General features: G+C 45.5%; 1 protein-coding gene and 1 long non-coding RNA gene across 3 annotated transcripts; one reads left to right on the top strand and one right to left on the bottom strand.

Annotated features, from left to right (window-relative positions):
- Nucleotides 1–4528: 4528 nt before the first annotated feature.
- LOC140528200 (uncharacterized) lies at nucleotides 4529–10432 on the bottom strand. Its single transcript, XR_011975106.1, has 4 exons — nucleotides 10300–10432; nucleotides 7727–7900; nucleotides 7319–7384; nucleotides 4529–4547 (listed from the first exon to the last, which is right to left on the bottom strand). It is a non-coding gene; the product is annotated as an uncharacterized lncRNA (long non-coding RNA).
- A 65-nt stretch (nucleotides 10433–10497) lies between these two features.
- Nucleotides 10498–23447, top strand: CYGB (cytoglobin). Of its 2 annotated transcripts, XM_072645806.1 has the most exons (5): nucleotides 10498–11297; nucleotides 17184–17415; nucleotides 18207–18370; nucleotides 19878–20041; nucleotides 21827–23447. In XM_072645806.1, exons 1-4 carry the CDS (start codon nucleotides 11155–11157, stop codon nucleotides 20011–20013), a joined length of 675 nt encoding a protein of 224 aa, XP_072501907.1. In that variant the 5' UTR covers nucleotides 10498–11154; the 3' UTR covers nucleotides 20014–20041; nucleotides 21827–23447. The 2 variants fall into 2 exon arrangements, with proteins under 2 accessions (XP_072501907.1, XP_072501908.1); XM_072645807.1 differs by lacking the exon at nucleotides 19878–20041 and having other exon boundaries at nucleotides 11155–11297.
- Nucleotides 23448–23701: the final 254 nt, after the last annotated feature.

Genomic DNA, 23701 nt, shown 5'->3' with positions numbered 1-23701 from the left:
GTTACCTACCATCTAGTAAGACTTTCCTCTCTCTCCTTCCCCATCCTTTCATCTCAGTTTGCCTCTCCCTTCCCATGTCCTCTCAAGGCCTTACTTCTATCTCTTGGGAATGGGTGTTGCAGAGAAGGCTGTCAACTGTTTGTTTTGTTTGTTTTTTTAATGAGATGTCTACTGCCAGTTCTTGCTGCTTTCCAACAGAGGGAGAACGGCCAGGGATCAGAACAGACATCTCCTAGGCAGACAGGACTCATGCTCCTTCATCTGGCAAGAAGAGAGTGGCACTTTATATTTGGAGTCAGCTCCATTCTTGAATAATGAATTCCTGAAAAGCAGGGAGGATAACCTTGGCTCAGCACCCCTGGCAACTGGCAGGAGATTGAATCTTTGATTGGGAAGATCTTGCTTATAGAATAATTCTCATGCTATCATCACCTTGAAGGGAAATAGTTCAGATCTGAATTAGCTCACATCCCCAAACCCACAGATTAGAGACCCAATTCTCCTCCCTGAATCACAGGTCATTAGGGATAGGCAGTTGCTTCTCCCAGACCTTTACCAAGAAAGCAATTTTCCTGGCCTTCCCACTGCATCTCCTTCTCATTTCAAGTCTCATCAAGAAATATCTTTTCCTCCTCCCCTGGATCTCTCCTTAGGGATTATTTCAAGGTGACTCAATGGTACACCTTGCAGCATCAACAAGAGTAGCACTAAAGATCTTTTCATACACAGACTGTACAGTTCTGTGGACCTGGGTACCTCCATATGTCATAGGCACTGCAATGGCTTTGTCTTTGTCTATTGAATAAATCCTGTTGATTGTTTAGACCTGTATGCAGGGCTGATCAACCCAATAAATAGATACCATTCCCAGTGAGGTTTCTAGGATGGCTATAGGAAATATACACATGCATACATTGATTTCTACTGAGGACCTATCTGTAAGCATGCATATATGTGTGTGTAGGTATTCTACACATATAGGAAGGCATGTACCTAAGAATGGAAAGTAGTCTCTCCATGTAGCCACACTCATCCAGAGTGAGGCTGTTGCTGCTGTGGTACAGCAGTTCCCCTCATCCCACCTCAAACATACACACACACACACACACACACACACACACACACACACACACACACACGCCATTAGCTCTCAGCTCATGTCTGAGCACCAGGAGAAATAGCAAAGCACTGGGTCTCAGCAGCAGAAGTCTCAGCATCTTCTCTGCTCCCAGCTGATGCCCCCTGCCTCCCTGCGGCTCAGAGCAACCTTTTTACTGTCACTCAGGTTGCTACCAGTGGAGAGATTAGTATTCAGATGGAGGATTAAAAAAAATATCAGGTCAGCTACCTCCTGTCTGCTTTCTGAGCCAGGATGCAGAAAAAAAAATACTCAGTGATATAAGGACAGGGCACATGGAGGGAGAGAATTTGACTTCTTGGCTTGGAGAGGGTTGCTCAAGGTCCCTGGAAGGATATAGATCAGTTTACTGGCCATAAGGAGAGTGACAATGAATAGAGTTTTATCAGCTAGGAAGATGGGGAGAGGAAAAGGAAGTATTTATCCCAGGAAGCAGCAGCTCCCAACTCCTATTTCTTTTCCTATCCTTACCATTTCGCTGCCTTCTCCCTATATCCCTGACTTTATCTTTAGCCTCAGCTACTCCTTGTCATTTTGATTTGGAGTTTTAAGGTATAAATAATTTTACATGAAGGGGTACAGGGGTGAAGAACTCACAACCCTGAGGTCATATGTGGTCTTCTAGGTCCTTGAGTGCAGCCTTAGTCAATTAAGTTCGAGTTTTACAGAACAAACCCTTTTATTAAAGGGATTTGTTCTGTGAAGTTTGGATTCAGTCAAAGGACTGCACTTGAAGACCTAGAGGGCCACATGTGACATTGAGGCCACAGGTTTCCCACCCCTGGGTTAGGAAATAGAAAGAACCATACCACATAGTAGGCAGGGGAAGGATCACCCAATAGCACCTAGGAGAGGAGTTTGAGACCCAGATGATTCTCCCAGTTCAGTCTATCTTGCTGTCCTTAGCTACTGTTGAGGGAGGATGTTTTCAAAACCCTCTTCTCATTACTTTAGGTCGTTTTCTGCTGGGAAGGGAAATGTCTGTGGGCATACTCACAGTAAGTCAAGATTTGGATTTCCCCCCTCCCATTCCTAAGCATCTTCTTACAGGTCATGTGTATAGAAGAGGGATGGGGTGGCAGATAATGGGAAGATCACATATATATGTGTGTGTGTGTGTGTGTGTGTGTGTGTGTGTGTGTGTGTGTGTGTGTGTGTGTATGTATCTATCTATATCTATATATTGAGAGAGAGAGAGAAAGAGAGAGCGTTCCCAAGGGGTCAAGGGTGGGAGTTGGGGTAGAGGAAACCCAGAGGGTCCCAGGCACAGCTTTTCTGGAGAAGCCCTCTTGGCTGAAGGAAACACAGCTTTGTGCAGCAGGAGAGGCAAATGTGCAGATTGTGCTGAGAACCTGAGGTGGGAGAGGCCCCAGGAATAACACCCAAGCGTGGGATTGGTGTAGGGGGAAGGTGTAAACACAATCTGCTCCCCCCACAGCCAGCCTGCTTGCTGGGGGATAGCTCTCATCCTGCCCAACACACATGTCCTCCCAGCTGCCAGGGCCTAGGCAGTCTACTAAACTCAGGCAACCAATCCCACCACCCTCCCCTTCCATAGGAGTCCTCTCAGTGGTGGAGCAGGGAAGACCACTCCCCTAGAACTTGGCCTCATGATGATGTCCCACAGGGGAACCATTCTTGTAGATTGGTTACCAGGCTTTGGGTCCTGACCCAGCTCCATCCCAGGAGGGAATGACCAGTGGAGACTATAATGAAATGACAGGAACATGGTGAGGAAATCAAGCAAGAGAGATGAGATCACAGGACCCTGAGACCTGGCCAAGGAATGCTGCCCTCCTGCCAGAATGTTGTCATTAACGAGGGAGCTGCCACCCAGGAGGATGACAGGCTGACAGACAGAGGCAGGCAGCCATAAACAAGTCCTGAACTGAAGCAAAAAAAAATGTTTTTCTTTTCAGCACCTTCAGAACTGATTTTCCAAATGCTATTGCTTCAATTCTCTTTTAGTGTGAGGCGCCTTTCCCTAGGGATCTGTTTCTTTCTCCATCCCTCTGAAACAGATTTCCTCTCCCTCTCTGCTCTGTCCTCCATCTGCTCTCTTCGTCCCTCCTGGGCTGGAGGGTTCTGCCTGGAGAAACTCTTCTGTCACTACCTCCATTTTTATGAACCACAAGGACAGCTGCAATGGGAAGAAAGGGCCCACAAGAGCCAAGTGCAAAGATGCATACACTCCTAACCCAGGCAATGGCAGGGGTGGGGGAGGGAGAGAGACTGAGGGACAGGAATATATGCTGGCTTTCCTTTGAAGATTAATGACCATGAGACAATCAGGAGCAGCCGCCAGAATGGCTCATGTCTGAATCTCTAAGCAGAAACAGAAATGTGCTTTTACCTTTGCACAGGGTCATGAAGGATTGTACAGAGAGAAAAACAGCAAAGCAGCGGGGGGCTAGGTGTGGGGTGGATAGAGGCAGCTGAAGTTATTGAGCAGTCAGAAAATTGTACCCCAAAGTATCCCCTCTCCCTTCCCATATTGCTATTTGGCCAATCAGAAGACATATGCATCAAAAGCAAACAAAAAACCCCATGACAACTTTTCGTCTTATCTCCCCAGATACATACATCTATATATGTACATAGATATATACATGCACACTTTCCAGCATGAATACAGACATATATACTTCACAGCATATATTATGCTCCCAATATATACACACCTTTCATCATCTACTTGCCCTAGTACACATACACATACATACACACACACGCACACACCACACACAATCTTTCAGCATTTGTCCTCTTAGACAAAGTACATTCACAGAGGAATTTGTTAGCTGTCCTTATTCAGCTTCAGCCAGACATGTCACAGACACTATTGCGATTTCTTTCTCACAGATCATCTCAGAAAAACAGCCAGAGTCAGAGTGAGCTATGAGGAGTGGAGAGAGGAAGATGCTGTCTGAAATGAACAACAACCATGTTAAATTGTAATCAGCACTACTTTTGACAGAAAAATGAGATTTAATATTGCTCTCAAACAGACAAATAAATACCCTCAGCCAAACAAATTCCAGCCATCCCTCACACAGCAGAGAGTTCTCATGTTGTTAAAGGTTCCAAGGATGCTTGGATGCTCTTGGGATCTCATCCCCCCCACCTCTGAGTCTGATGATAGCCCAAAGGGCTCTGGGTAGCTCTATCCCTAATGGCCCCTCCCCACCAGGCCTTGTCAAATTGTTGAGTTTCAGAGAAAAGGAGATAGGTTCTAGAGATGAGATTTTCAGCAGTTCCCTCAATTCCAACACCTGTTCTCATGAAAAACAGTCCATCCAAAGAGAAAAAAATAACAACAGAAAGTATGCATCCATTGGTGATCATTTTTTTGGCTGACTACTTCACCATGCAGCAGGCTTCTCAAGAAGAGGGAGAATCAGGGCTTGAGCTGAAATGGAAAACCAAAATATAAATGCTTCCAAACTTATGATAGTGTTGTATTTCTGGATACGTTCCTCCCCATTCTAATAAATATCACTCCATACTCCCTCAAAGATGAGGCCCTTCTCTCAAGATCTAGAGTCACAGTTGGATAAATTATTTATGTTTCTAAAGCAGAGATCTCCAGCTGTCTTGTGACATTATACTGCCCTGGAGGGCAGAACCAGAATTAATGAGTAAGGAGTTGCAGAAAATAATATTTAGGCTCCACATAAGTATAAACTTCCCAATCATTAGAGTTATCTAAAAGGAACTTGAAAAAGTGTTCTTCAAGTGAAGTCTGAATGATAATTAGTCAGCAATATTCTGGAATAAATTCTTGTTCAGTTTTGTATTGGACTACATGATTTCTGAGATCCTTTCCAATTCTGAGATTCTGGAATTTAAAAATATTTTCAAATAAACAACTGTCATCTGAAAATAAATCCTTGCCCTTATTTCCATATGGTCCCCATGATAACAACTATTTTGTCTTTTTTGACATCAGAATAGTTTTCCAATAGAAACCCTCCACCAATGAATCCCCTTCAGTAACAAAGAAAAATTTGAGCAAGATCCAACAGAAGAAAGTTCTAACACCACCTCTGACAGTCTATGAGATATTCAATATCTGTAATTCCCCACCTCTCACTGAGAGGAGAGAAGAATATTTCTTCCTCTTTTCTCTGGGACTAAGATTAGTCACTGCAACTGACCCAAATCTGAGTTTGACGACATGTTAGTGTTGTTTTCATTTACTCATTCATTTTTTCATTTTTGTATCCTCCACCCAACTTGTCTAGTACAGCTTTGTGCACATAGTTTGTTGAATCAATGAATGGTTTTGTCCTCTTTTGAACTCATAACTTTGAACCACTTGACACTGATTTACTTTGGTGCTTTCTAACTAAAAGATTGAACCATTGGAAGGAAAATGATGATCTGAGAAGTAGGGAAACAGTAGGTAAAAAAGAACAGATTTTCATGGCTTGCTGTGTTCATATAGTATAGATTAAGAACTGAAAGATGCCTCAAAGGTCATTTGACAGATGAAGAAACTGATTTGTCAGTAATCATACAGATAATAAGTGGCAGAGCCAGTACCGAAACCTAAATTCTCTAACTGCAAAGCAAAAGCTTGCTTCTGGCATTTTTCCTTTTCTGTGACTGATGGATATATTGTAAGCACATGGTTATACCAAGCTATTCATCAGTCTGACTCTGGAAAGAGAAGACAGTTCTAGTTGTTCAGTCATGTCTGACTCTTCATGACCCCACTTGGGGTTTTCTCGGCAGAAATACCGGAGGACTTTGCCATTCCCTTCGCCAGCTCATTTTACAGAGTTGAGGCAAACAGGGTTAAGTGACTTGCCCAAGGTGACACAGATACTAAGAGTCAGGACAGATTTGGATTCAAATTCAAATCTGACCAGGTCCAACACTCTATCCACTGCACTATTTAACTGCCTGATAAAAACAGTAGTTGCTACCTAAGTCCTTACTGATCACTCAAAAGAGAATTTTCAGAGAACAGGGTATGTTTCCCTAGGGACTGTAGGTAGGACAGCCTACTCTTTGTGCCTGGCACATAGTATGTGCTTAATAACTACTGGCTAACTGACTTTAAGGAAGAGAACAGCAGGGGGCCAAGCCTTTCCAAGCTCTCTCAATTGACCTGGTACTATAATTATGATATTCTAGGACCTGAGTTTGAGTCTTAGCTCTGCGGATTACTATCTATGCAACCTTGGCAAATGACTTAACCTCTCTGGGTCTCAGTTTCCTAATCTGTAAAAATGATAAGATTGAACTAGATAACCTATAAAGGTTCTTTCTAGTTTTAAACCTATGGTCCTACGATTGCGTGGCCTACTTTGGAAATATCTTCCCAATATCTACATGTAGGGGGCATACACAGAGAACAGCCTTGCACATAGTGACTGATGAGTGAATTAATGAAAAGATATTTATTAAGTGCTTATTATATACAAAAGCACCTTGTTTTATGATCAAGCACTATGTGTAGATTGGTTAATTAATATTCATCCATGGGCGTAGGAACCTAATGACCAGAGGAACTATTTCACCATGCTTTGGAGGACAAGAGTCAGATCAGGGATAGAGAGGCCACCAAGTTTTCAGAAATATTCACTACTCAATAGGACAAGTGGCCCCAGCCTAAGGAAGAGTTAACATCTGATGGCCACACAAGGTGGTGTCCTATCCACAGGGGCTGCCCAGCCAATGGGACTAAGTACTGATGATGTCATACTCCTCCAGCTCCTTCTATTGGGGACATGACATCGAATCCTACTGGAGAGTTCAGGCAAGAGAGAGCTACAAGCTGCAAGGATGGGGAGGCGGGGGAGCAGGAATGGGGAAAGAAGAGAGGCAAAGCTTTGGTTTCAGCTATTCTACTCTATCACACTGAACTTGGGCACAAGGGTTACTCCAGAAGAGACATTATAGAAGATCTTTGGGCAGCCTTTTTCCAAAACAGCAAGGTTGTACAGGGAGGTGGGGAGGTAGAGCAAAGGGAAAGGAGGAGAAAAATGAAAAGCTGCTAGAATCCAAATTTGAGCAACCAAACAGCCAAGACAGGCATTGGGGTATATGTGAAACTAGAGGAAATATGTAGTCTATCTCTTTTTCCACACATAGTTAAAGAAAATTTCTCTCACAGCCTACTTCTTGTTTAATAACTTACAAAACCTTCCCATGTTCCCACTTGAATCTCACCTGCTAGATATCCCTTGTTCCTTGTCTAAGCTGCTGGCCTCTGTCTCCTCTGCTCCATGAACCTTTCTGGGGTCAGCAGTGGGTGGGGGGAATGCAAGGTCACAATGGTAATGGGGGCAAATTGAAGGGTGGTGTATCAGATCCCCCTCTTCTCCCTCCCTCAAACCCAACCCCAGTGTATGAAATTCTCCCAGAAGGAATTCTCATCACCCTGTCTTATGTGCTTATAGGCATTTGAGGGAGGACCACAGTTCCTTCAGCATGGAGAGAGGGAGAAGAGTATTCCCCAAACACCCTCAGTCTCCCTCCCAGCTTTCCAGCTAGCTCCCACCTGGTTTCAACTTCCACCCCCAGTCCAGTCCTTAGAAGGTACCCATTGCTTACGGATGGACCTGATTGCTGAAGTACCTCCGCCAGAGCATGACCAAAGTGCTGAGCACAAGGAACGTGGTACACATGCCTCCTCTGCCCCCATTCCCAGTCCACAGTAAGGGTGGGAAGGGGCCCCACAGTGATGGAGCGTGCTGTCTTCTGCTAGTCCAGTAATGCTCTGTCTTGAGGCTCCCTTGGCTGTTCCCAGGGCTGGATTAGGAGGATAAGGCTGATTAGTTGTGTCAGCAAAATGGACCTTCGTGGGGCTGATTAATCTGGTTGAGGTATTTTGGGGAGGGGAGTGGAAGAAAGAATGACAGTTCTTCAGGTGGAAGAATAAATGTCACATTGGTTAGCTGGGCCTACTTAAACGACCTAAACCTCAGAAAGAGAGAGAGAGAGAGAGAGAGAGAGAGAGAGAGAGAGAGAGAGAGAGAGAGAGAGAGAGAGAGAGAGAGAGAGAGGAAGAAAGGGAAAGAGGAGGGGTCCAGGAATCAGCACAACTAATCTCATCCTTTTTCTTTCTGAGTCCTCTCAACAGAAGGTACTTCTCAGTACTAAAGCAGAAGCAGGGGCCAAGGTAGAGAGTCATAGCCCAAGACTCTGAAGGGGAAATAACTGGAGCTCTGCAAAAAAAGAACCCCAGCCTTAGAGAATGCTGGAACTGGAAGGGACCTTGGAGCCCATCTGGTCCACCTTTTCCTTTTCACAGATGAGGTTGTTAAGAGGGATTATGTGAATTAGTAGCACATCCAGGATCTATACCCAGATCTCCTTGGGTCCAGCTTTATTTCCACTATATCAAGCTACCTCTGTAGAGGCCCAAGCTCCACTTATTCTCTGACTCAGTTTATCTCTGTTTTCAGTGCCTTTGGGGAGAAGGGAGGAGTTAACTGGGACAGGGGACCTTTCTGAGACAGCAATTTGCTAATACTTAAATACTCAGAAATCTCATCTAGCACTGTGGAGAGAAAGGTCAGTGAAATAAAGAGCAAGAGGGAAAACAGTGGTCATGTCTTATTGACCTTTGTGTGCACGGCACTGAATTATTTACCAAAGGTGCTTAATATGCTGGACAGAGACAGAGATGCAGCGACAGACAGACAGACAGCTTTTGTAACTGTCTGAACCAAAGGACTACGATGGAAAGAGATTTTCAAGAGAACTGGAAGTTGCCTGGAAAAAGTGAGAACTGTTTATGTAGCCCCTTCCCAGACATTTAATATTGCTACTACTTCTGGGGAAACATCACTTTGGAACTTAAGGGTGATTTGAAAGAAGGTCCTGGACTTGTAGTCTGAGCTGAGTCTCTGCCAAATGGAGGCTCAGACATCAGAAGACTCTGGATATTCAAGTTAGATCCAGTTTAGATCCATTTAGATCCAGTTAGGCAGTATAGGCCTGAAATCTGTCTTCTGCAATATCTGCTCTGAAACCTCTCTTCTGTTTGATTCTCAGGGTGATTTAGAATTGCAGGCCCAACTCAGGCCCAAACTCTTCCATGAACCCTCCCCAGACAAGAAAGTTAGCAGCAGACACAGAGAGGGGCTTTGCAACTAGGCAGGGAGTTCTAGAGGCCCAGGTAGTTGGAATAGATTGATATCAGAGGGCTAGACCTCCTCCCTCAAGCATCCTTTAGAGATAGTGGAGAGACCTGAGTTCCCTCCTAATTACTTCCCCCAGTTCCATTCAGGATTCCCTGAGCTTCTTAAACTAGACATGATCTTTCCTTCCTAAAAGTCTCATTTATCTGACCTCTCTACTTCTCTTACATATTTATGGCGTTCAAGTTTAAAATTATTTGTATTCTATCCCCTCAGTAGATTGCAAATTCCTTGACATCAAGGATGGTCTTTTGTCACTTTTTGTGTCCCTGGTGCCTGGCCTATAGTAAGTGCTTCCGAAGTTTAATGAATTGAATTGAGGGCAGAAACTGTATCTTCCTGCACACACTCATAAATGGCAATTAATAAATGTTTGTTGAATTGAATCAAATTGGACTGGGGGAAGGATCGATCTTCTGGAGGTGCCATGGGGTCCTGATCTTGACCCTTTGATTCACTTCCCAATCTCTGACCGACTCCTACCACGAAGACCCCCTTCCGCTGTTGCTGCCTCTCTCAACTTCCACAGGACTTTCCTGTGCCCCCAGCCCCAGTCCCACAGCTGGGCCTAGAGACAAGGCCTCATTCTTGGCGCCTTTCCACATTTCTGCTTTTTCTTGCACTTTTACCTTTTCTCTAACCCTGCCTCCGTAAAGAAATCCAGCAGGAGCTTATCAGCATCCTTCTGTGTATGCGTTGGCTAGTGATTGAGGAGAGGTGGGAGGTTAAGGTAGGAGAAGCGGAGTTGTCCTCTACTGCTGGGAGGCGAGCCTTCTGTTCTCCCGAGTTTGGCCCCAGCTCCGCCAGTCACAACCGAACTACCCCCCGCAACCAAAGAGCAGTGAAGAAACTGAGAAAAGCCCTGAGTCATAAAAGCTGCTCAGCTTGCTGAGGGGAGGGGGTCGGGAGTGGGAGTGGTAGGGAAGAGTTCTAGCGGCCCGAGGTATCTTCCTGCTGGGAAGAAATTGGGGAGGAAGGAGAGGGAGCCCATCTAGCAGAGCAGACCCGGTGCAGGAGCGGGGACCCGGCGCGGGTGTAGGCGCAGGAGGGGCTTTCAATCCTCCAAACCCGGGGCGGAGACAAGAGCCGGAAAATGCCAGTGGTGAATGTTGGACTTTGAGTCAGTTCACCCGTGGTGCGAGGGACGCGCGCACGAACGCGCGAGGGCGTGCGCGCACACAAGTACACACACACACACACACACACACACACACACACACACACACACACACACACACACACATACACATACACATACACACTCACGCACACACCCCGATTCCGCCACGCAGCGAGACCCATGCGCACAGACACACATATGGACACACCGAGGCACGCGCGCTCTTGCACACACACACATTGCCACTGACAAGCCACGCGGAGTGACACCCATCCTGAGTCTCTCAGACACACCAACGCACACCTACATAACACACGCACGCTCTGGGCCAAGGGGAGTGCTTAGAGGCTGGGAGTCAGATCTCCCACTCCCCAGCTCCAATCCCAGTCTGTTCACTTCTCTGGTTGGTGGTGCTGGAAATTTTTTCCCCTCCGGCAGACCACATCCCCGCCCCTGAGGTCCCCCCACCCACTCTAGTCTCCCGCCCCCTGCTCCATATACATATACACGCACGCAGAGAGGGGAGGGAGGGGAGAGAGAGAGAGAGAGAGAGAGAGAGAGAGAGAGAGAGAGAGAGAGAGAGAGAGAGAGAGAGAGAGAGAGAGAGAGACTGACACTGACACTGACACTGTCACTGCCACAGCCAGAGCGCACGCACCGCGTTTCCCCGGTGCCCCGGGGTCTCGGCGTCCATCTGGCTCTCTGCAGCGGTGCTATCGCTCTCCTCAGCCCCACTGCTCATGGAGAAAGTGCCGGGCGAGATGGAGATTGAGCGGAGGGAGCGGAGCGAGGAGCTGTCCGAGACCGAGAGGAAGGCGGTTCAGGATACGTGGGCCCGGCTATATGCCAACTGCGAGGACGTGGGGGTGGCCATCCTGGTGAGGTGAGTGTCATTCCGGGCCCTTGACCCAGCCCCGATAACGCCCCCGCCGCTACCCTGACTCCAACTTGGAGCCCCAAGAAAAGGCATTTGGTGAGGAGGTAACAGGGGTCAGCTTCTGACTCCAAGCACCCCAACGCAGTTTGAGGGCGCGGGTGGTGGCCTGTGGTGGGTTTCTAGGTGGAGAGGATTAAGCACTGGAGGTGAACCACAGACTCTAGGGCATGGGATTTCCCTGGGATTGGGAAACCGCAAGGAAAGGCGCAAGAACGCTGTGGGGAAGGGGCCAGCTAGGCATAGCATCTCTGCTGTTTCAGAACTCTCTCCATCCAGATTTTAGTAAGTGAAGCTCCATCGCAGAACAGTGTCCACCCCCCCCCCCCCCACTTTACCCTCTCCTTCCCCCAACACCACAGTCAATATTCCAGGAAAGATTTAACAAACCCTAATTTTGCCCCACCTCAAATGGGGACAAAGGCTGTGCTCTCCCCATTTTGCAAATAGGAAAACTGAGAATCATAGTGGGAAAGGAACCAAGGAGGAGTTTACATCTCCTACCTGGTCAAAAAACACTTGATTGAAGTGAGCAAAGATTAGGAGAATCGGTCAGAGGGCATATTCAGGCCTAGCACCCCTGCCTAGTGACCCTGATTTCCTTCCTATATCCTCCTACACCCTACTCCAAAGTCTTCTCTGTCTCTTGCCCTCCTCAGGCCTCTTAATCTGAGTTCTAACATCCCTATACCAAGTGAACAGAGCCAAGAGCTGAAAAAGCTCTCCCTTCTGATGGATCTGCTTTTATCCCCCAAGACAAGAACCCTGGATCATATGAAGTCACCTTCCCTCCAAGGAGACAGCTACAGTCAGGTTTTCCAGAGTAGGGAAGGAACTTCAGGAGGAAATTCCCTATCTTCCTTCTCCTTCCTCAGAAAGAGAGAGAGAGAGAAAGAAAAAGAACGGAAGGAAGAAAAGAAGGAAGGAAACAACTGTCCAGAAGGGCCCCACCCTGCACCCTTTGAGCTGGGGTTTCTTATCTAGTTATACACCCACACAACTATCCAAGTGGTATTGTTACTCTCAGATATATAGTATTCCTCTTAACTACTGAGGGTCTCCTAGATGCACACATGAGGCAACCTTTTTTCCAACACATACAGGCAGTTCCCCGGTACAGACTCAGCTATTAAACAAGATGCCCTGAATTTAACTTAGATTTCTGGGTAAAAGGGAGAAAGAACTCTCCTGATAAAATTAGAGGAGTTCTTTGGAGGAAGGAAAAACTGTGGAAGGGTCTTTAAATCCATACCAGAAACAACAGAGGAACAAATTTAGGCACAGTGGACCTACAGACTCTCACGCAAATAGATATGCATGTGCCTAGACCCACATAAACTATTCATCTACAGGATATATTCATAATGCCCTAGATTGCGCATCCATAACCTTGTTCTTACCCACATGTGCACATACTTGCACCTGAGCCCCCAATTTGGCAACAGATGACTGAAGCTAATGGCAGAGCAAGAGTTTAGGGGATCAGTCATCCCCTAAAAGAGGAGACCAAATTACCCCAGGAATGGGAGGAGAGGGATCAGTGAAGAGGGGAAAAGGTTGAAGCCTAATCCTGAGGGCAATAACATGTCAAGGCATCTCAAGACTCAAAAAATAAAAACAAATAAACAATACCCCCCCCCCCCCCAGTTCTTTCCTGCTTTATCATTAGCTTCCATTCCTACTATGGTATTCAATCTGCACTCTAGGGTCAAAAGTGACAGTTGCATAGATAACGAAGGCAACAATTGGGCAGCTGGGTAGTATAATGGCTGGAGTCTGGAGTCAAGAACAACTGAGTTCAAATTTGGCCTCACACCTGCTAGCTGAGTGATCCTGGGCAAGTCTTTTAACCTCTGTTGGCCTCAGTTTCTTCCACTGTAAAACAGGAATAATAAGAATAACTATAGTGCCCCTCTCCCAGGGTTGTTTTAAGAATCAAGTGAGATACTATTATTTATAAAATTCTTAGCACAGTGCCTGACACATAGTAGGTGCTTAATAAATGCACATTTCCTTCTTTTCCTTCTTCCAATAAAAGTATTTCTTAGATAACTAGATGTTGTGAGGCATCTAGTTGTTCTATTGGAATCAGTTCAATTGGCTAGGTCTCCAGCACTGGTCCAGGTACACGGGACAATAACCTGGATTGATGCTTGTAGCTCTACAGTGAGTTCTGTAGAGTTCTGTAGTTCTCTACTTGGTTCATTTTGGTGTCAGCCATATCCTTAATAGGGACTCCACAGAAGAGAGATGCCCTTTCGCTCCAAGGAATGGGGGAGAACAGAGCCTAAAAGGTAACACATAGCTAATAATTAACACCTACATAGTAGCACATCTCATTTGAAACTCAACCACCCTGTTCAGTAGATGCTATTATTATCTCAAAACTTGGGCCAAGAGAAAATGATTTACCTAGGGTTACACAATTACTAAGCATCCATGGCAGGATTTGAACTCAGGGCTTCCTGACTCTAAGTTCAGAATTCTAGCCACCATACCATCTAATTGGCTACAAAGTTAGCTATTCTACAGGGTAAAAGCTAGAGAAGTTCAGAATTCTAGAGAGCTGTGCCAAGGCGAAAGCAAGCAGTCCCAGGACCAGGGAGAAATTAGATGAGCAATAATTTCTTTGACCCAGTCTTCTATTTTATTGCCTCATTTCCCATATTTCCCAACCAGCTATTCTATTACTTGGCTTCACAATCTCTGATCCTTTTGTTTAAGCTGGATATGTCAGAAGTTGAATCATCTGGGACATGACTACTGACTAGGGACAAGATCTATCTCACATCTCTTAAAACCCTCTACCTAAGGTCACCCGGCACCTCTATCTTTCTACCTCTCTCAGGCACACCCTTAAAATGTTGGGGTCATAAATGGAACTCCTTGGAGCTCTTGGCATCCTAGTTGGGGAAAATGCAAAGGCAGAAGTCCCTTCTGCTCTCCATACTCACCACCCTCCGATGCTTTCCCAACCAGTGACTCCTGAGTCAGAGGAGCATTAACTCTTCTCTGAACCCTCAGCTTTCACTATAATCTGGGTAGGATGGAGGAGAGAACAAGAGTTCTTCATCCTCACAAGCAAGGGGGTTATGGGTGAAGAATCATTTCTTTCCCCCACTGGATTCTATACACTCTACAGGCAAAGCATTGAGGGAACACCCAGTGCTATTCAGAGACTCCCCTCTGGGTTGTAACTCTGACACCTTCCCCCTCACACTCAGAGAAACCTATTTTGGGTTGTCTTGGGAGGCCCAGCTGTCTCAGAGAAATGACAGCTCCTGTGGACCTATTTGTGCTAGCTTTTTCTCCTCACACGGCTGAGGGGACAAGAGTAGTTGGGGAGGGGGGATATTTGGGAGGGCACTGGAAGCTGGGACAGAAGTATGTGTGACCAGCCCAGTTTTCCTTAAGGATATAGAACTAAGCAGATCCCTGAGATACTGTTAGCCAGGGTCTTGGTAGTAATGATCGAGGAATAATTTTTTTTTTAAATAGTGATATATAATTAAAAAATAAAACAACCAAGACCCTATCAGGCCAAATGAAGATTCTGTTGATGCATTCAAGGCACTTTCCTATCTTTCCTCTTACTGGGCTTCACTATGTACCTTTGACACAGGGAATATTCTCCTTCATTTTTTAATGTACAAAAAGCAATTTGAATAGAAAATTTTCAATTGATTTGTCCAGAGTCAACAGCAAAGATGGACTCTTCTAAATCATAAGTCACTGCTGCAATCATGCTCCCTCCCCACCCCCTCACCCAACCAAAAAAACAACAAAGCTGATTCTATGCTTGGGCCCAAAACTCTTTTGGCATATTTTCAGCTTTCCTTGGTCCTAACTCATATTTGGTACTCATTCTTTGCTATCTTTGATCGTTGTTTATTATTATGAATGCATCCTCTCTCTCCAATTAGACTGAGTTCTTTGAGAGCAGGTTCGGTGTTTGTTGATGCTATTAATTCAAGGTATTTACTAGAAATTTTACATATTTTGTATTTAATTTTCTGTTTACATGTTGTTTCCTGTTCTTATGCCCCTCCTCCCCCAACACACAGGGAGGTCCCAGATGTAGAATCATTTCCACAAAGCAGTAGGAAAAAGCTTTATATGCATTCCCAGTTTTATTCCCTACTAATAATGAGAAAGGTTAAGATATATTATCACTTAATTAATTAGAGCCTAAATTAACAAAATTAGTCTTTGCGTACTAGCTAGAATTTCTAGAGGCTTAATTCAATAAACACTTCCATCTCTTGCCCCGGTATGGATTACAACTCATTTATGCCTTCCCCCCTATTCATCATGTAATTTGCAACAAATATTCATTAAAGGCTCATACTAGGAATTCATTAAGTATTTATTAAGTACTGACTGTGTGCCAGGCACCGAACTATGCCTTAGAGACAAAAAAGGACAAAACAAAATGGTCCAGGCCCTCAAAAAACTTACTTTCTACTGAAGGGAGAAAGTGGGAAGGAAGTAACATGTAAATAAAAAATTAAATACAAAAGATGTAAAGAGGTGATACAAAGTAATTTCTAGTAAATAGCTAGAATTTGTATCATTGTTACAAACATTTACAATCATCTTATGGATAGGGCTCTCTGTGCTAGATACTGGGGGTACCAAGAAACTTGTTCTCAAAGAACTTAGGAAGAAAGAACACATTAATGCTAAGAAATAATACAAGGTAGCAAATGGTAACTCTCATGTAAGTGGGACAGATAGATAGCTACTGACGGCATCCTGGAAAGAACATTCTTGTGGCCAGGTGCCTGTGGAGAAGGCTTCCTCTAAGAGGGCATTGAAAGGCAAGGCAAGGAGATAGGGGGGCAAAGGCATTTTAGGGAGAGAGAAATTCAAAGAGCCAGGCATGTGATGTATTCAGTTTGGGAAATACTAAGCAGACCAATTTGATTTAAGTGGAATGGCTTGAGGAAGGGGAGAGAAGGTTGTAGGGTAAGTAGAGGCAAGATTGTAGAATGCCTTGAGCTAATAAGCTTGTACAATATATCATAGGCAGCAATGGAAGGCCATTGAAGTTTTTTTGAACGGGGTATGGCGCACAGAAAGGGGATGTTCTAGGAAAATTAAAAGATATGGGATGTATTTAAAAGGGCTGATACTGGGAGCAGAAAGATGTCTGCCCATTAGGGAATTTCCAATTTTGTGATAACATATAACAATATGTTGAAGATAATGAAGATAAATCAGCCAATCAACTAATAACTATTATGGGCTTGATATGGGTGTGAAGAATGGATCAGATAGAAGAAGAGGAAAGGCGTCGGGGGGGTAGAGAGAGAATCAATGTGAAGCACAGCAGGAAGGCAGGAAAGAGCATGAAATGGAACCAGCTAATACATACTTGTCTTGGGAGTAATTCAATGGAACACTTTGCTAGGCACTAGGCTAGATTAAAAAGTTCAGATAAGAATGCCATCATGGAGTTTGCAATTTAGCTGTAAGAAGATAATATTCCCTATATAAAATAGGAAAGTTTATGGGGTTATGATGAAGGGTTCTTCTTTTGAAGAATTAAAATCATTTCCTCCTATGAGATAGTGAGAAGAAGGCAATCAATCAATACCTACTCTGTACCAGGTACTGTTCTAGGTGCTGGGAATGGGAGTCCTAAGAATGAAAGGATCCCTTCTTGCAATCAGCAGAATGGGAACTATTCTCTCCTCAAAAAAGAGTGTCCATTATCCTCTCCCCAACCCCCCTTAAGTCACTGAAAGTGTCAGTTAAATGTGATGCCTTAGCATCACTCTCTCTGTCACTCCCACTGACTCCTGCTCCCTCTCTCCTCTCTCTTCTTCCCAGGTTCTTTGTGAACTTTCCCTCAGCCAAACAGTATTTCAGTCAGTTCCAGCACCTGGAAGAGCCGCTGGAGATGGAGCGAAGCCCCCAGTTGCGCAAGCATGCCTGTCGGGTCATGGGTGCACTCAACACTGTGGTGGAAAATCTGCATGACCCTGACAAGGTGTCTTCTGTGTTGGCACTGGTGGGCAAAGCCCATGCTCTAAAGCACAAGGTGGAGCCTGTTTACTTCAAGGTACACCCCAACCTTCAGATAGGTGCAGGGCAGCTATTGCTACCCAAAGGCTCCTAGAGTCACCTGGAGCCAGCTGGTTGTGCCCAGGCTCTGGCAAACCAGAACTGCCTAGCAGCCTCTCTACACCTATGGGATGGGGATTGAGGGGAGAAGTTATTATTGCCCTGGACTCTCCACCCTTCCCTCTTCATGGCTATGCTATTCACCGAGCTGCTAAGATTCTCTAACTACTAACCCTTGGGTGGAGACAGCTCATTAGACATTAATAGAGAGATGGCGCAAGCCAGCTCCTAACCAAGAAGGGTCACTGGGAGAAACAAAATGTACTGGGATTGAAGGCCAGGACTTCTTCATCTCATTCCCAGGGGGCGGAAAACTCACTGTCTTCCCAGAATCTTGTAATCAATCATAAACGACTAGAGTTGGGAAAGACCTTTGGTGACCCATCTAATCCAAGCCCCTCATTTTTTAGATGGGAGAAATGAGACTCAAAGAGGTTGTTACTTTCCTAGAGTCATACAGATAATAAATGTTGGGACTCAAGTACAGGTCTTCTGGCTCAAAGACCATACTTTCCTGTATATCGTTCTGCTTCCCATACTACTTTGAGTTTCCCTGAGCACGACTGATTGTGTCTTTACCCTAGAGTTGTAAGAGCATTCTGTTAGCTTAGGTGCTCAGATATGTGTTCACTGTGGGATAGAAGTGGCTACTATGTACTAAAGGGAACGAAGGGAGGCATGAAGTAGTGAGACAATGGTTCACTTCCACCCTTCTTCTTCAATCCCCAGATCCTCTCTGGAGTCATTCTGGAGGTGATTGCTGAGGAGTTTGCTAACGACTTCCCATCTGAGACACAGAGAGCCTGGTCCAAGTTGCGTAGCCTCATCTACAGCCACGTGACTGCTGCCTACAAGGAAGTGGGCTGGGTGCAGCAGCTCCCCACCACCAACATGTGAGCCAGAGGGCAAGAGTGGACTGAGTAACTACCACCACCATCACACACACACACATACACACACACATACACACACACACACACATACACACACACACACACACGCACGCACCACTTGAATTCTTTATCTTCTACTGACTGTAGGTCTCTCCAGCTTCCAAGTTTCCCCCAACTATGAAAGAAAGGCATGAGGAAAGTTAAGGGACTATTTTCAGGGCAGTAAGGCTGGGAATTTGATTGGGTTAGTCGGAGGAAAGGGAGACCTGGGATCTTGTTTTTCCCTATTTGTAAACCTAATTCAACTAGCCCTGTTTCCCAGGCTCTCCCCTTACACTGGGCTTCCAGTGAGGCCCCAGTACATGTGCTCCTCAGAGAGATCTCCAGGCTAGTGACTCCTTTCCCAAAGGAGCAGAACCTTACTGAGGCTATGGAGCCAAAAGACAGAGACGCCTCTTTGAATCCCAGCAGGAAAGGAGATCATCAGAACTGGAGCCAGTTCAGACCAAGCAAGTAAAGGCTGCTTCCTCCCCAGACACAAATCACATGGGGATGTTTTTTAATTCAGCACTCCCAACTTCTGCTTTGAAATGGGCTAAAGCCAGTAAAATCATGTGGAGACCACACAGGCACACACACACACACACACACACACACACACACACACACACACATATATATGCATATTTTCCCAGCTTATACATATATACACACACATATACTACCATACACTAACAGGCAGGTGATGGGGAAGCCACTCACTCCTGAAATTAAAAGTCCTTATGGTTAGAGTAGGTAGTTGGCCTACTGTGAGGGTGTCTTTGTGACTAGCTTAAGAAGAACAGCCAGGCTCCTTTCTAGAGCTGGTCATAGTGACTCTAAGGAAGAGGGAAGGGAGAGAAAGGGAAGGGAAGGGAAGGGAAGGGAAGGGAAGGGAAGGGAAGGGAAGGGAAGGGAAGGGAAGGGGAGGGAAGGGAAGGGAAGGGGAGGGGAGGGGAGGGGAGGGGAGGGGAGGGCAAGAGTGAGGGGAGGGCAAGAGTGAGGGGAGGGCAAGGGCAAGGGCAAGGGCAAGGAGGTGTCCTGCACAGAAAGTTTAGAGACATAGTGGGTAAGAACAATCTGGACAACCCAGGCCCCAGTGAGAAGACTGATCCTGGGAGTGAGGGGAATGGAGAAAGAATGAGCAGGAGAAGGTAGAGGCAGGGAAAGAGCTAGCCTGGGGTCAGCCAACAACTCAAGATACACATTTTGGGGAAACATTCCCAGGAGTTTCCCATGGAAAACACAGCTTCTCCTCCCCCTGCTTTCCGCCATTGTGGGGAGCCTGCTAGACTCCTACTCCGTAAGTTTCCTCCCTGACGTTGCTCCCAGGGAGGTCCCTGGAGTCCAAATACAGAGTCCAAGCCTTCTAACCCCCATCTCCCAGCCTTCCTGTCTCTAACTGAAATGAGAGGTTACAGTGAATTTTTCTTTCTATTCCTCCCCCTTCCTGACACCATTTCTGGAGTGGAATCTGCTGGAACCTGGACTCAGTCATAGCAAAGCAGACTGCAATTTGCAGATGTGCACATCTGGCCCTTGTCCTTGTCCGTCAGCCTCTGGGGATAAATGGGAAAACAAGAAGGATATTTTTACCTGCTTAGGGAAAAAAAAGGACTGCTCTGAGGCAAGGTTAGTTGCAGTGGCCTGATGAAGAGAAAAAGATTAGAGGCTCCCCCCTAAAAGGTTATTTAGAGCAGATAGAGGCTTGCCCTCCAGTTGACTTTAACCTCATGCAGGATCTCCAGGCAGTGGGGAGTTTGTTTACAGCTAGGATATGAGACTTCCTGCTTCCAGAGAAAAGGCTTTTACAGGAGCCTGGAGAGAGCTTTTGGACACTACAGCCAGACCTAGCTAAACAGTCTGTTGTGCAGTACCAGTGAATCAGAAACATATGGAGGACATTTTCCTAACACCCTGTGTCCTCCCCTCCCTTCACCCCAGTCATCCCAAGGGACTCCTGTTTTGCCAAACCCCAAACAATCTGAGAAATATTTTGGAAAGCTAAAATCCTCCTTCCCCTGCCCCCACCACCCCTATCTCCACTAGTAGGTGAGAATTGTCTAGAGGGTCTCTTTCCCACAACTACTCCCCATCCTAACCACCTCAGAGTTCCCTCTTTCATCCCATATCTGAATGTATCAGCTATGTGGATAAAAGGACTTAAAGAGACTAGACAGTGCCTTCATTTCTCTACATACTTTTTCTCACTCCAGGTCTCCTTAACTAAGAGATCTGGGTCGAGGGACTAACTCCTAGGTTGTGACCTCTGCAATCTAACCTGTCATACATCCCCTAACTCCTAGAAGTCTGGGTGTGTATGACAGTCCAGGTCCCCCCACTCCTGAAGAAGCCCAAGTCTGATCTGAAGTTCTTAAAATGTTGGGATGTGGCATGGGAGCTAGGGAACTACAGGAGAGACATCAGAGGGTATCAGAACACTTTTCCCATCTACTGTCAGAAAAGCAATGCTAAGTTAGACATCAGTCTTTCTTGACTAGTCTGTACTCTTGGTAATTAATCAATCACTAAACATTTTAAAATGCTTACTATGTATCATGTACTGTACTGAGCTCTGGGGATACAAAAAGAGGCCAGATTTTCTCACTGGCTGCCCTCAAGGAACTTACAATCTATGTATAACATGCAAACCAAGCTATACAAAGCAAGCTATATACAGGATAAATCAGAAATAATTAACAGAGGAAGGCAATAGAATTAAGAGGGTTTGGGGAAGACTTCCTGTAGAAGGTGGGATTGTAGCTGAGACTTAAAAGGAAGCCAGGGAAGTCAGTACTAACAACTGAGGAGAGAGAACATTCTAGACACGAGGGGCAGCCTGAGGCAATGTCGGGAATCAAACAATGACATGTCTCATTTGTACAAAAACTGCCAGTTCATATATTAGGTGGTTAAATATGTGGATGAAAGGCAGTGAGGTGGCACAGTGCCCTGGAGTCAGGAGGACCTAAGTCTGACCTCAGTCACTTGCTAGCTTATGTGACCCTGGGCAAGTCACTTAACCCTGATTGCCAGAAGGAGGAGGAAGAAGAAAGGAAAGAAGGAAGGAAGAAAAAAAATTAATTAATAGAGGGATGAGTAAATAAATAAATAAATAAGTGAGACATATATTTACAGACTGACATTAATGTGTATGGGGCCTGTAGATGTATTGATGTGTAGGTGCCCCTATGAACATATATACATAGAGAGAGAATGTAAAAGTAGAAGTAGGTCTTTATCCAGGGAATGTGTGTCTGTGTTTTTACTTACATACAGGTTTCCTCTCTTAAGCTTCAAGGCCCAGATCCTTGTACCTCTCTAACCTTGCCTCTCTCTCTCTCTCTCTCTCTCTCTCTCTCTCTCTCTCTCTCTCTCTCTCTCTCTCTCTCTTTCTCTCTCTCATCTTATTCACAGTCCACCAGCCACGCTGCCCTCTTCTAGATCCTAGTGCCCCACTCCCTCCTTTCCCACTCCCTGGCAGCACCTTGAGCAGAAAGCCAAGCTCCAAAGACCAACTTGTCTCTTTGTACCTGGGTGCTGAGGAAGCTGGAAGGATGGCAATCATCTCCAGAGAGTAAGGCTACCACTCTGGCTACCCTCTAGAGCTGCTGGGAGGTGGCCCTGGCCATCTGGATGCTGAGTGCAGCTCTGGGGCCTACCTGATGGGGGCTATTGGGGAGGGTGGTAAGGGACCTCCCTACAGAGCTGGGCCCTCTATTTGTAGCTTTTCTATCCTCTGTTAGAGAGAGACCAGGCTGAGGGGCTGGCGGACAGACAGGGCAGGGTTTGTAACTCTTTCCAAGAATAAACCAGCCACTGTTTCTATCTGCCTGACCAGCATGCAGGTCTCAACGTGACATATCTACAGTATCATACACACACATCTACCGCATATAAAAATATATTATATATACAGTATATATATACATTCTCTATATATATATTTATATATAACCTGTACCTGCAGCTGCAGGCCTTTGGGCCTAGGGGCACATACTAAAGCCTCTGTTTCTTTTTTTTTTTTTCTGTTCATATATGTGTCCTGAGGGGAGAGATTCTTGGCCAGGCTCAGGGGAGGAAGATAACTCTAGAGAAAGGTTACATGGAAGTAGGGGACCTAAGTTAGCACAGAAGAGCGTGTGAAGCTCATTATCCTTGGGAAGGTGAGATGAGCTCAAGTTCATTTCAAAGATGGGAGAAGTAAGGTAAAAAGCAGCCCCATCTTCAGAATGAGGACAAAGAGAGCTGACAGTTTGTCCTGAACTTATCCCCACCTTTGCACCTTCATACATAAACACAACTCTTCTATAAGGGCTTGACAACTCATTGACTTTCCTTTCTGATCAAGTTGAGTCAATGGTTTTGCTTATGGTGAGCATGGACTCAGGATAGGTTGATACCAGAAATATGGGACTACCTGGTTATGCTAGACTACCCTAGGGGTCCAGGAATTTAATTCCCCAAGTATTGAAAGGTCAGACCATCGCATTTGGGCAAGACCCCAAATAGCTATCCCAGCCTACCTCCCATATCCAATAAAATGAAACCACAGTCAAGGTACATTTGAAGGTTACCCTAAGGGGGCTAGTTATCACTATGATAACAGGCCCAACAGCCTCAATACCTGGCTCCCATATGAAAGGAAAACATGGAAACATCTGAGATGAATAGATTTCCTTCCATTCATATTCTTAGAACTTTCCTTTAGATCTGAAGTTCAGCCAAGGAGGAGAGAAGAAACCTAAGTGACCCTTTTCCCCCACATAACCCTTGTGATGAGGTGATCCAACATCCCTTCCCAATCTAAGGTTCTATGACTCTGTCTGTCTTCCTAGGCTAGCCTTACCTTGGAATCCCTGTGTTTCCCCCTGATAATTTGTATCTCCCATATCATCCCCAAAGGAAACCTTGCTACTGTGGCTGCTATACCTGTATCCCAGACTTCTGTGATCACTCCTGTAACTGCCTGTCCTTTTGTAGGTTTCTGATGTTTGTAACCAGACCCAACTGTATCATTAAACAATGTTCTTGCTGATGCTCTGCGTGTCTCATGGTCATTTTTCTCCGGCTTCTACTGGTCTCTGGCCTTCCCCCTATCAGCTCCACACCCCACTTCCAGCTACAGAATATTGCATCACTCTCCCCAGCTCCAGACCGTCTTGGACCTCTTTTCTTAATCCCCAGGCAGAAGTCATAAATTTCACATCACACCCATACATATACACACTACTGCATACCACAGCCCAAAGCATGCACACATCCAGAGTTCTTAAGTTTTTTATGTGTGTA

The sequence above is a fragment of the Notamacropus eugenii genome, chromosome 2 (genome assembly GCF_028372415.1).
Source record: "Notamacropus eugenii isolate mMacEug1 chromosome 2, mMacEug1.pri_v2, whole genome shotgun sequence".
Lineage (NCBI taxonomy): Eukaryota > Metazoa > Chordata > Mammalia > Diprotodontia > Macropodidae > Notamacropus > Notamacropus eugenii.
Note: the sequence above shows the minus strand (reverse complement) of the source record. Positions and strands in the feature narration are given on the sequence as shown.

Coding starts and splice junctions, on each gene's coding strand:
- CYGB (XM_072645806.1), top strand. CDS start 11,155: ATGGAGAAAGTGCCGGGCGAGATGGAGATTGAGCGGAGGGAGCGGAGC. Junction 11,298..17,183: donor GGGGTGGCCATCCTGGTGAG/GTGAGTGTCATT, acceptor TCTTCTTCCCAG/GTTCTTTGTGAACTTTCCCT. Junction 18,371..19,877: donor CAGCTCCCCACCACCAACAT/GTGAGCCAGAGG, acceptor CCATTTCTGGAG/TGGAATCTGCTGGAACCTGG.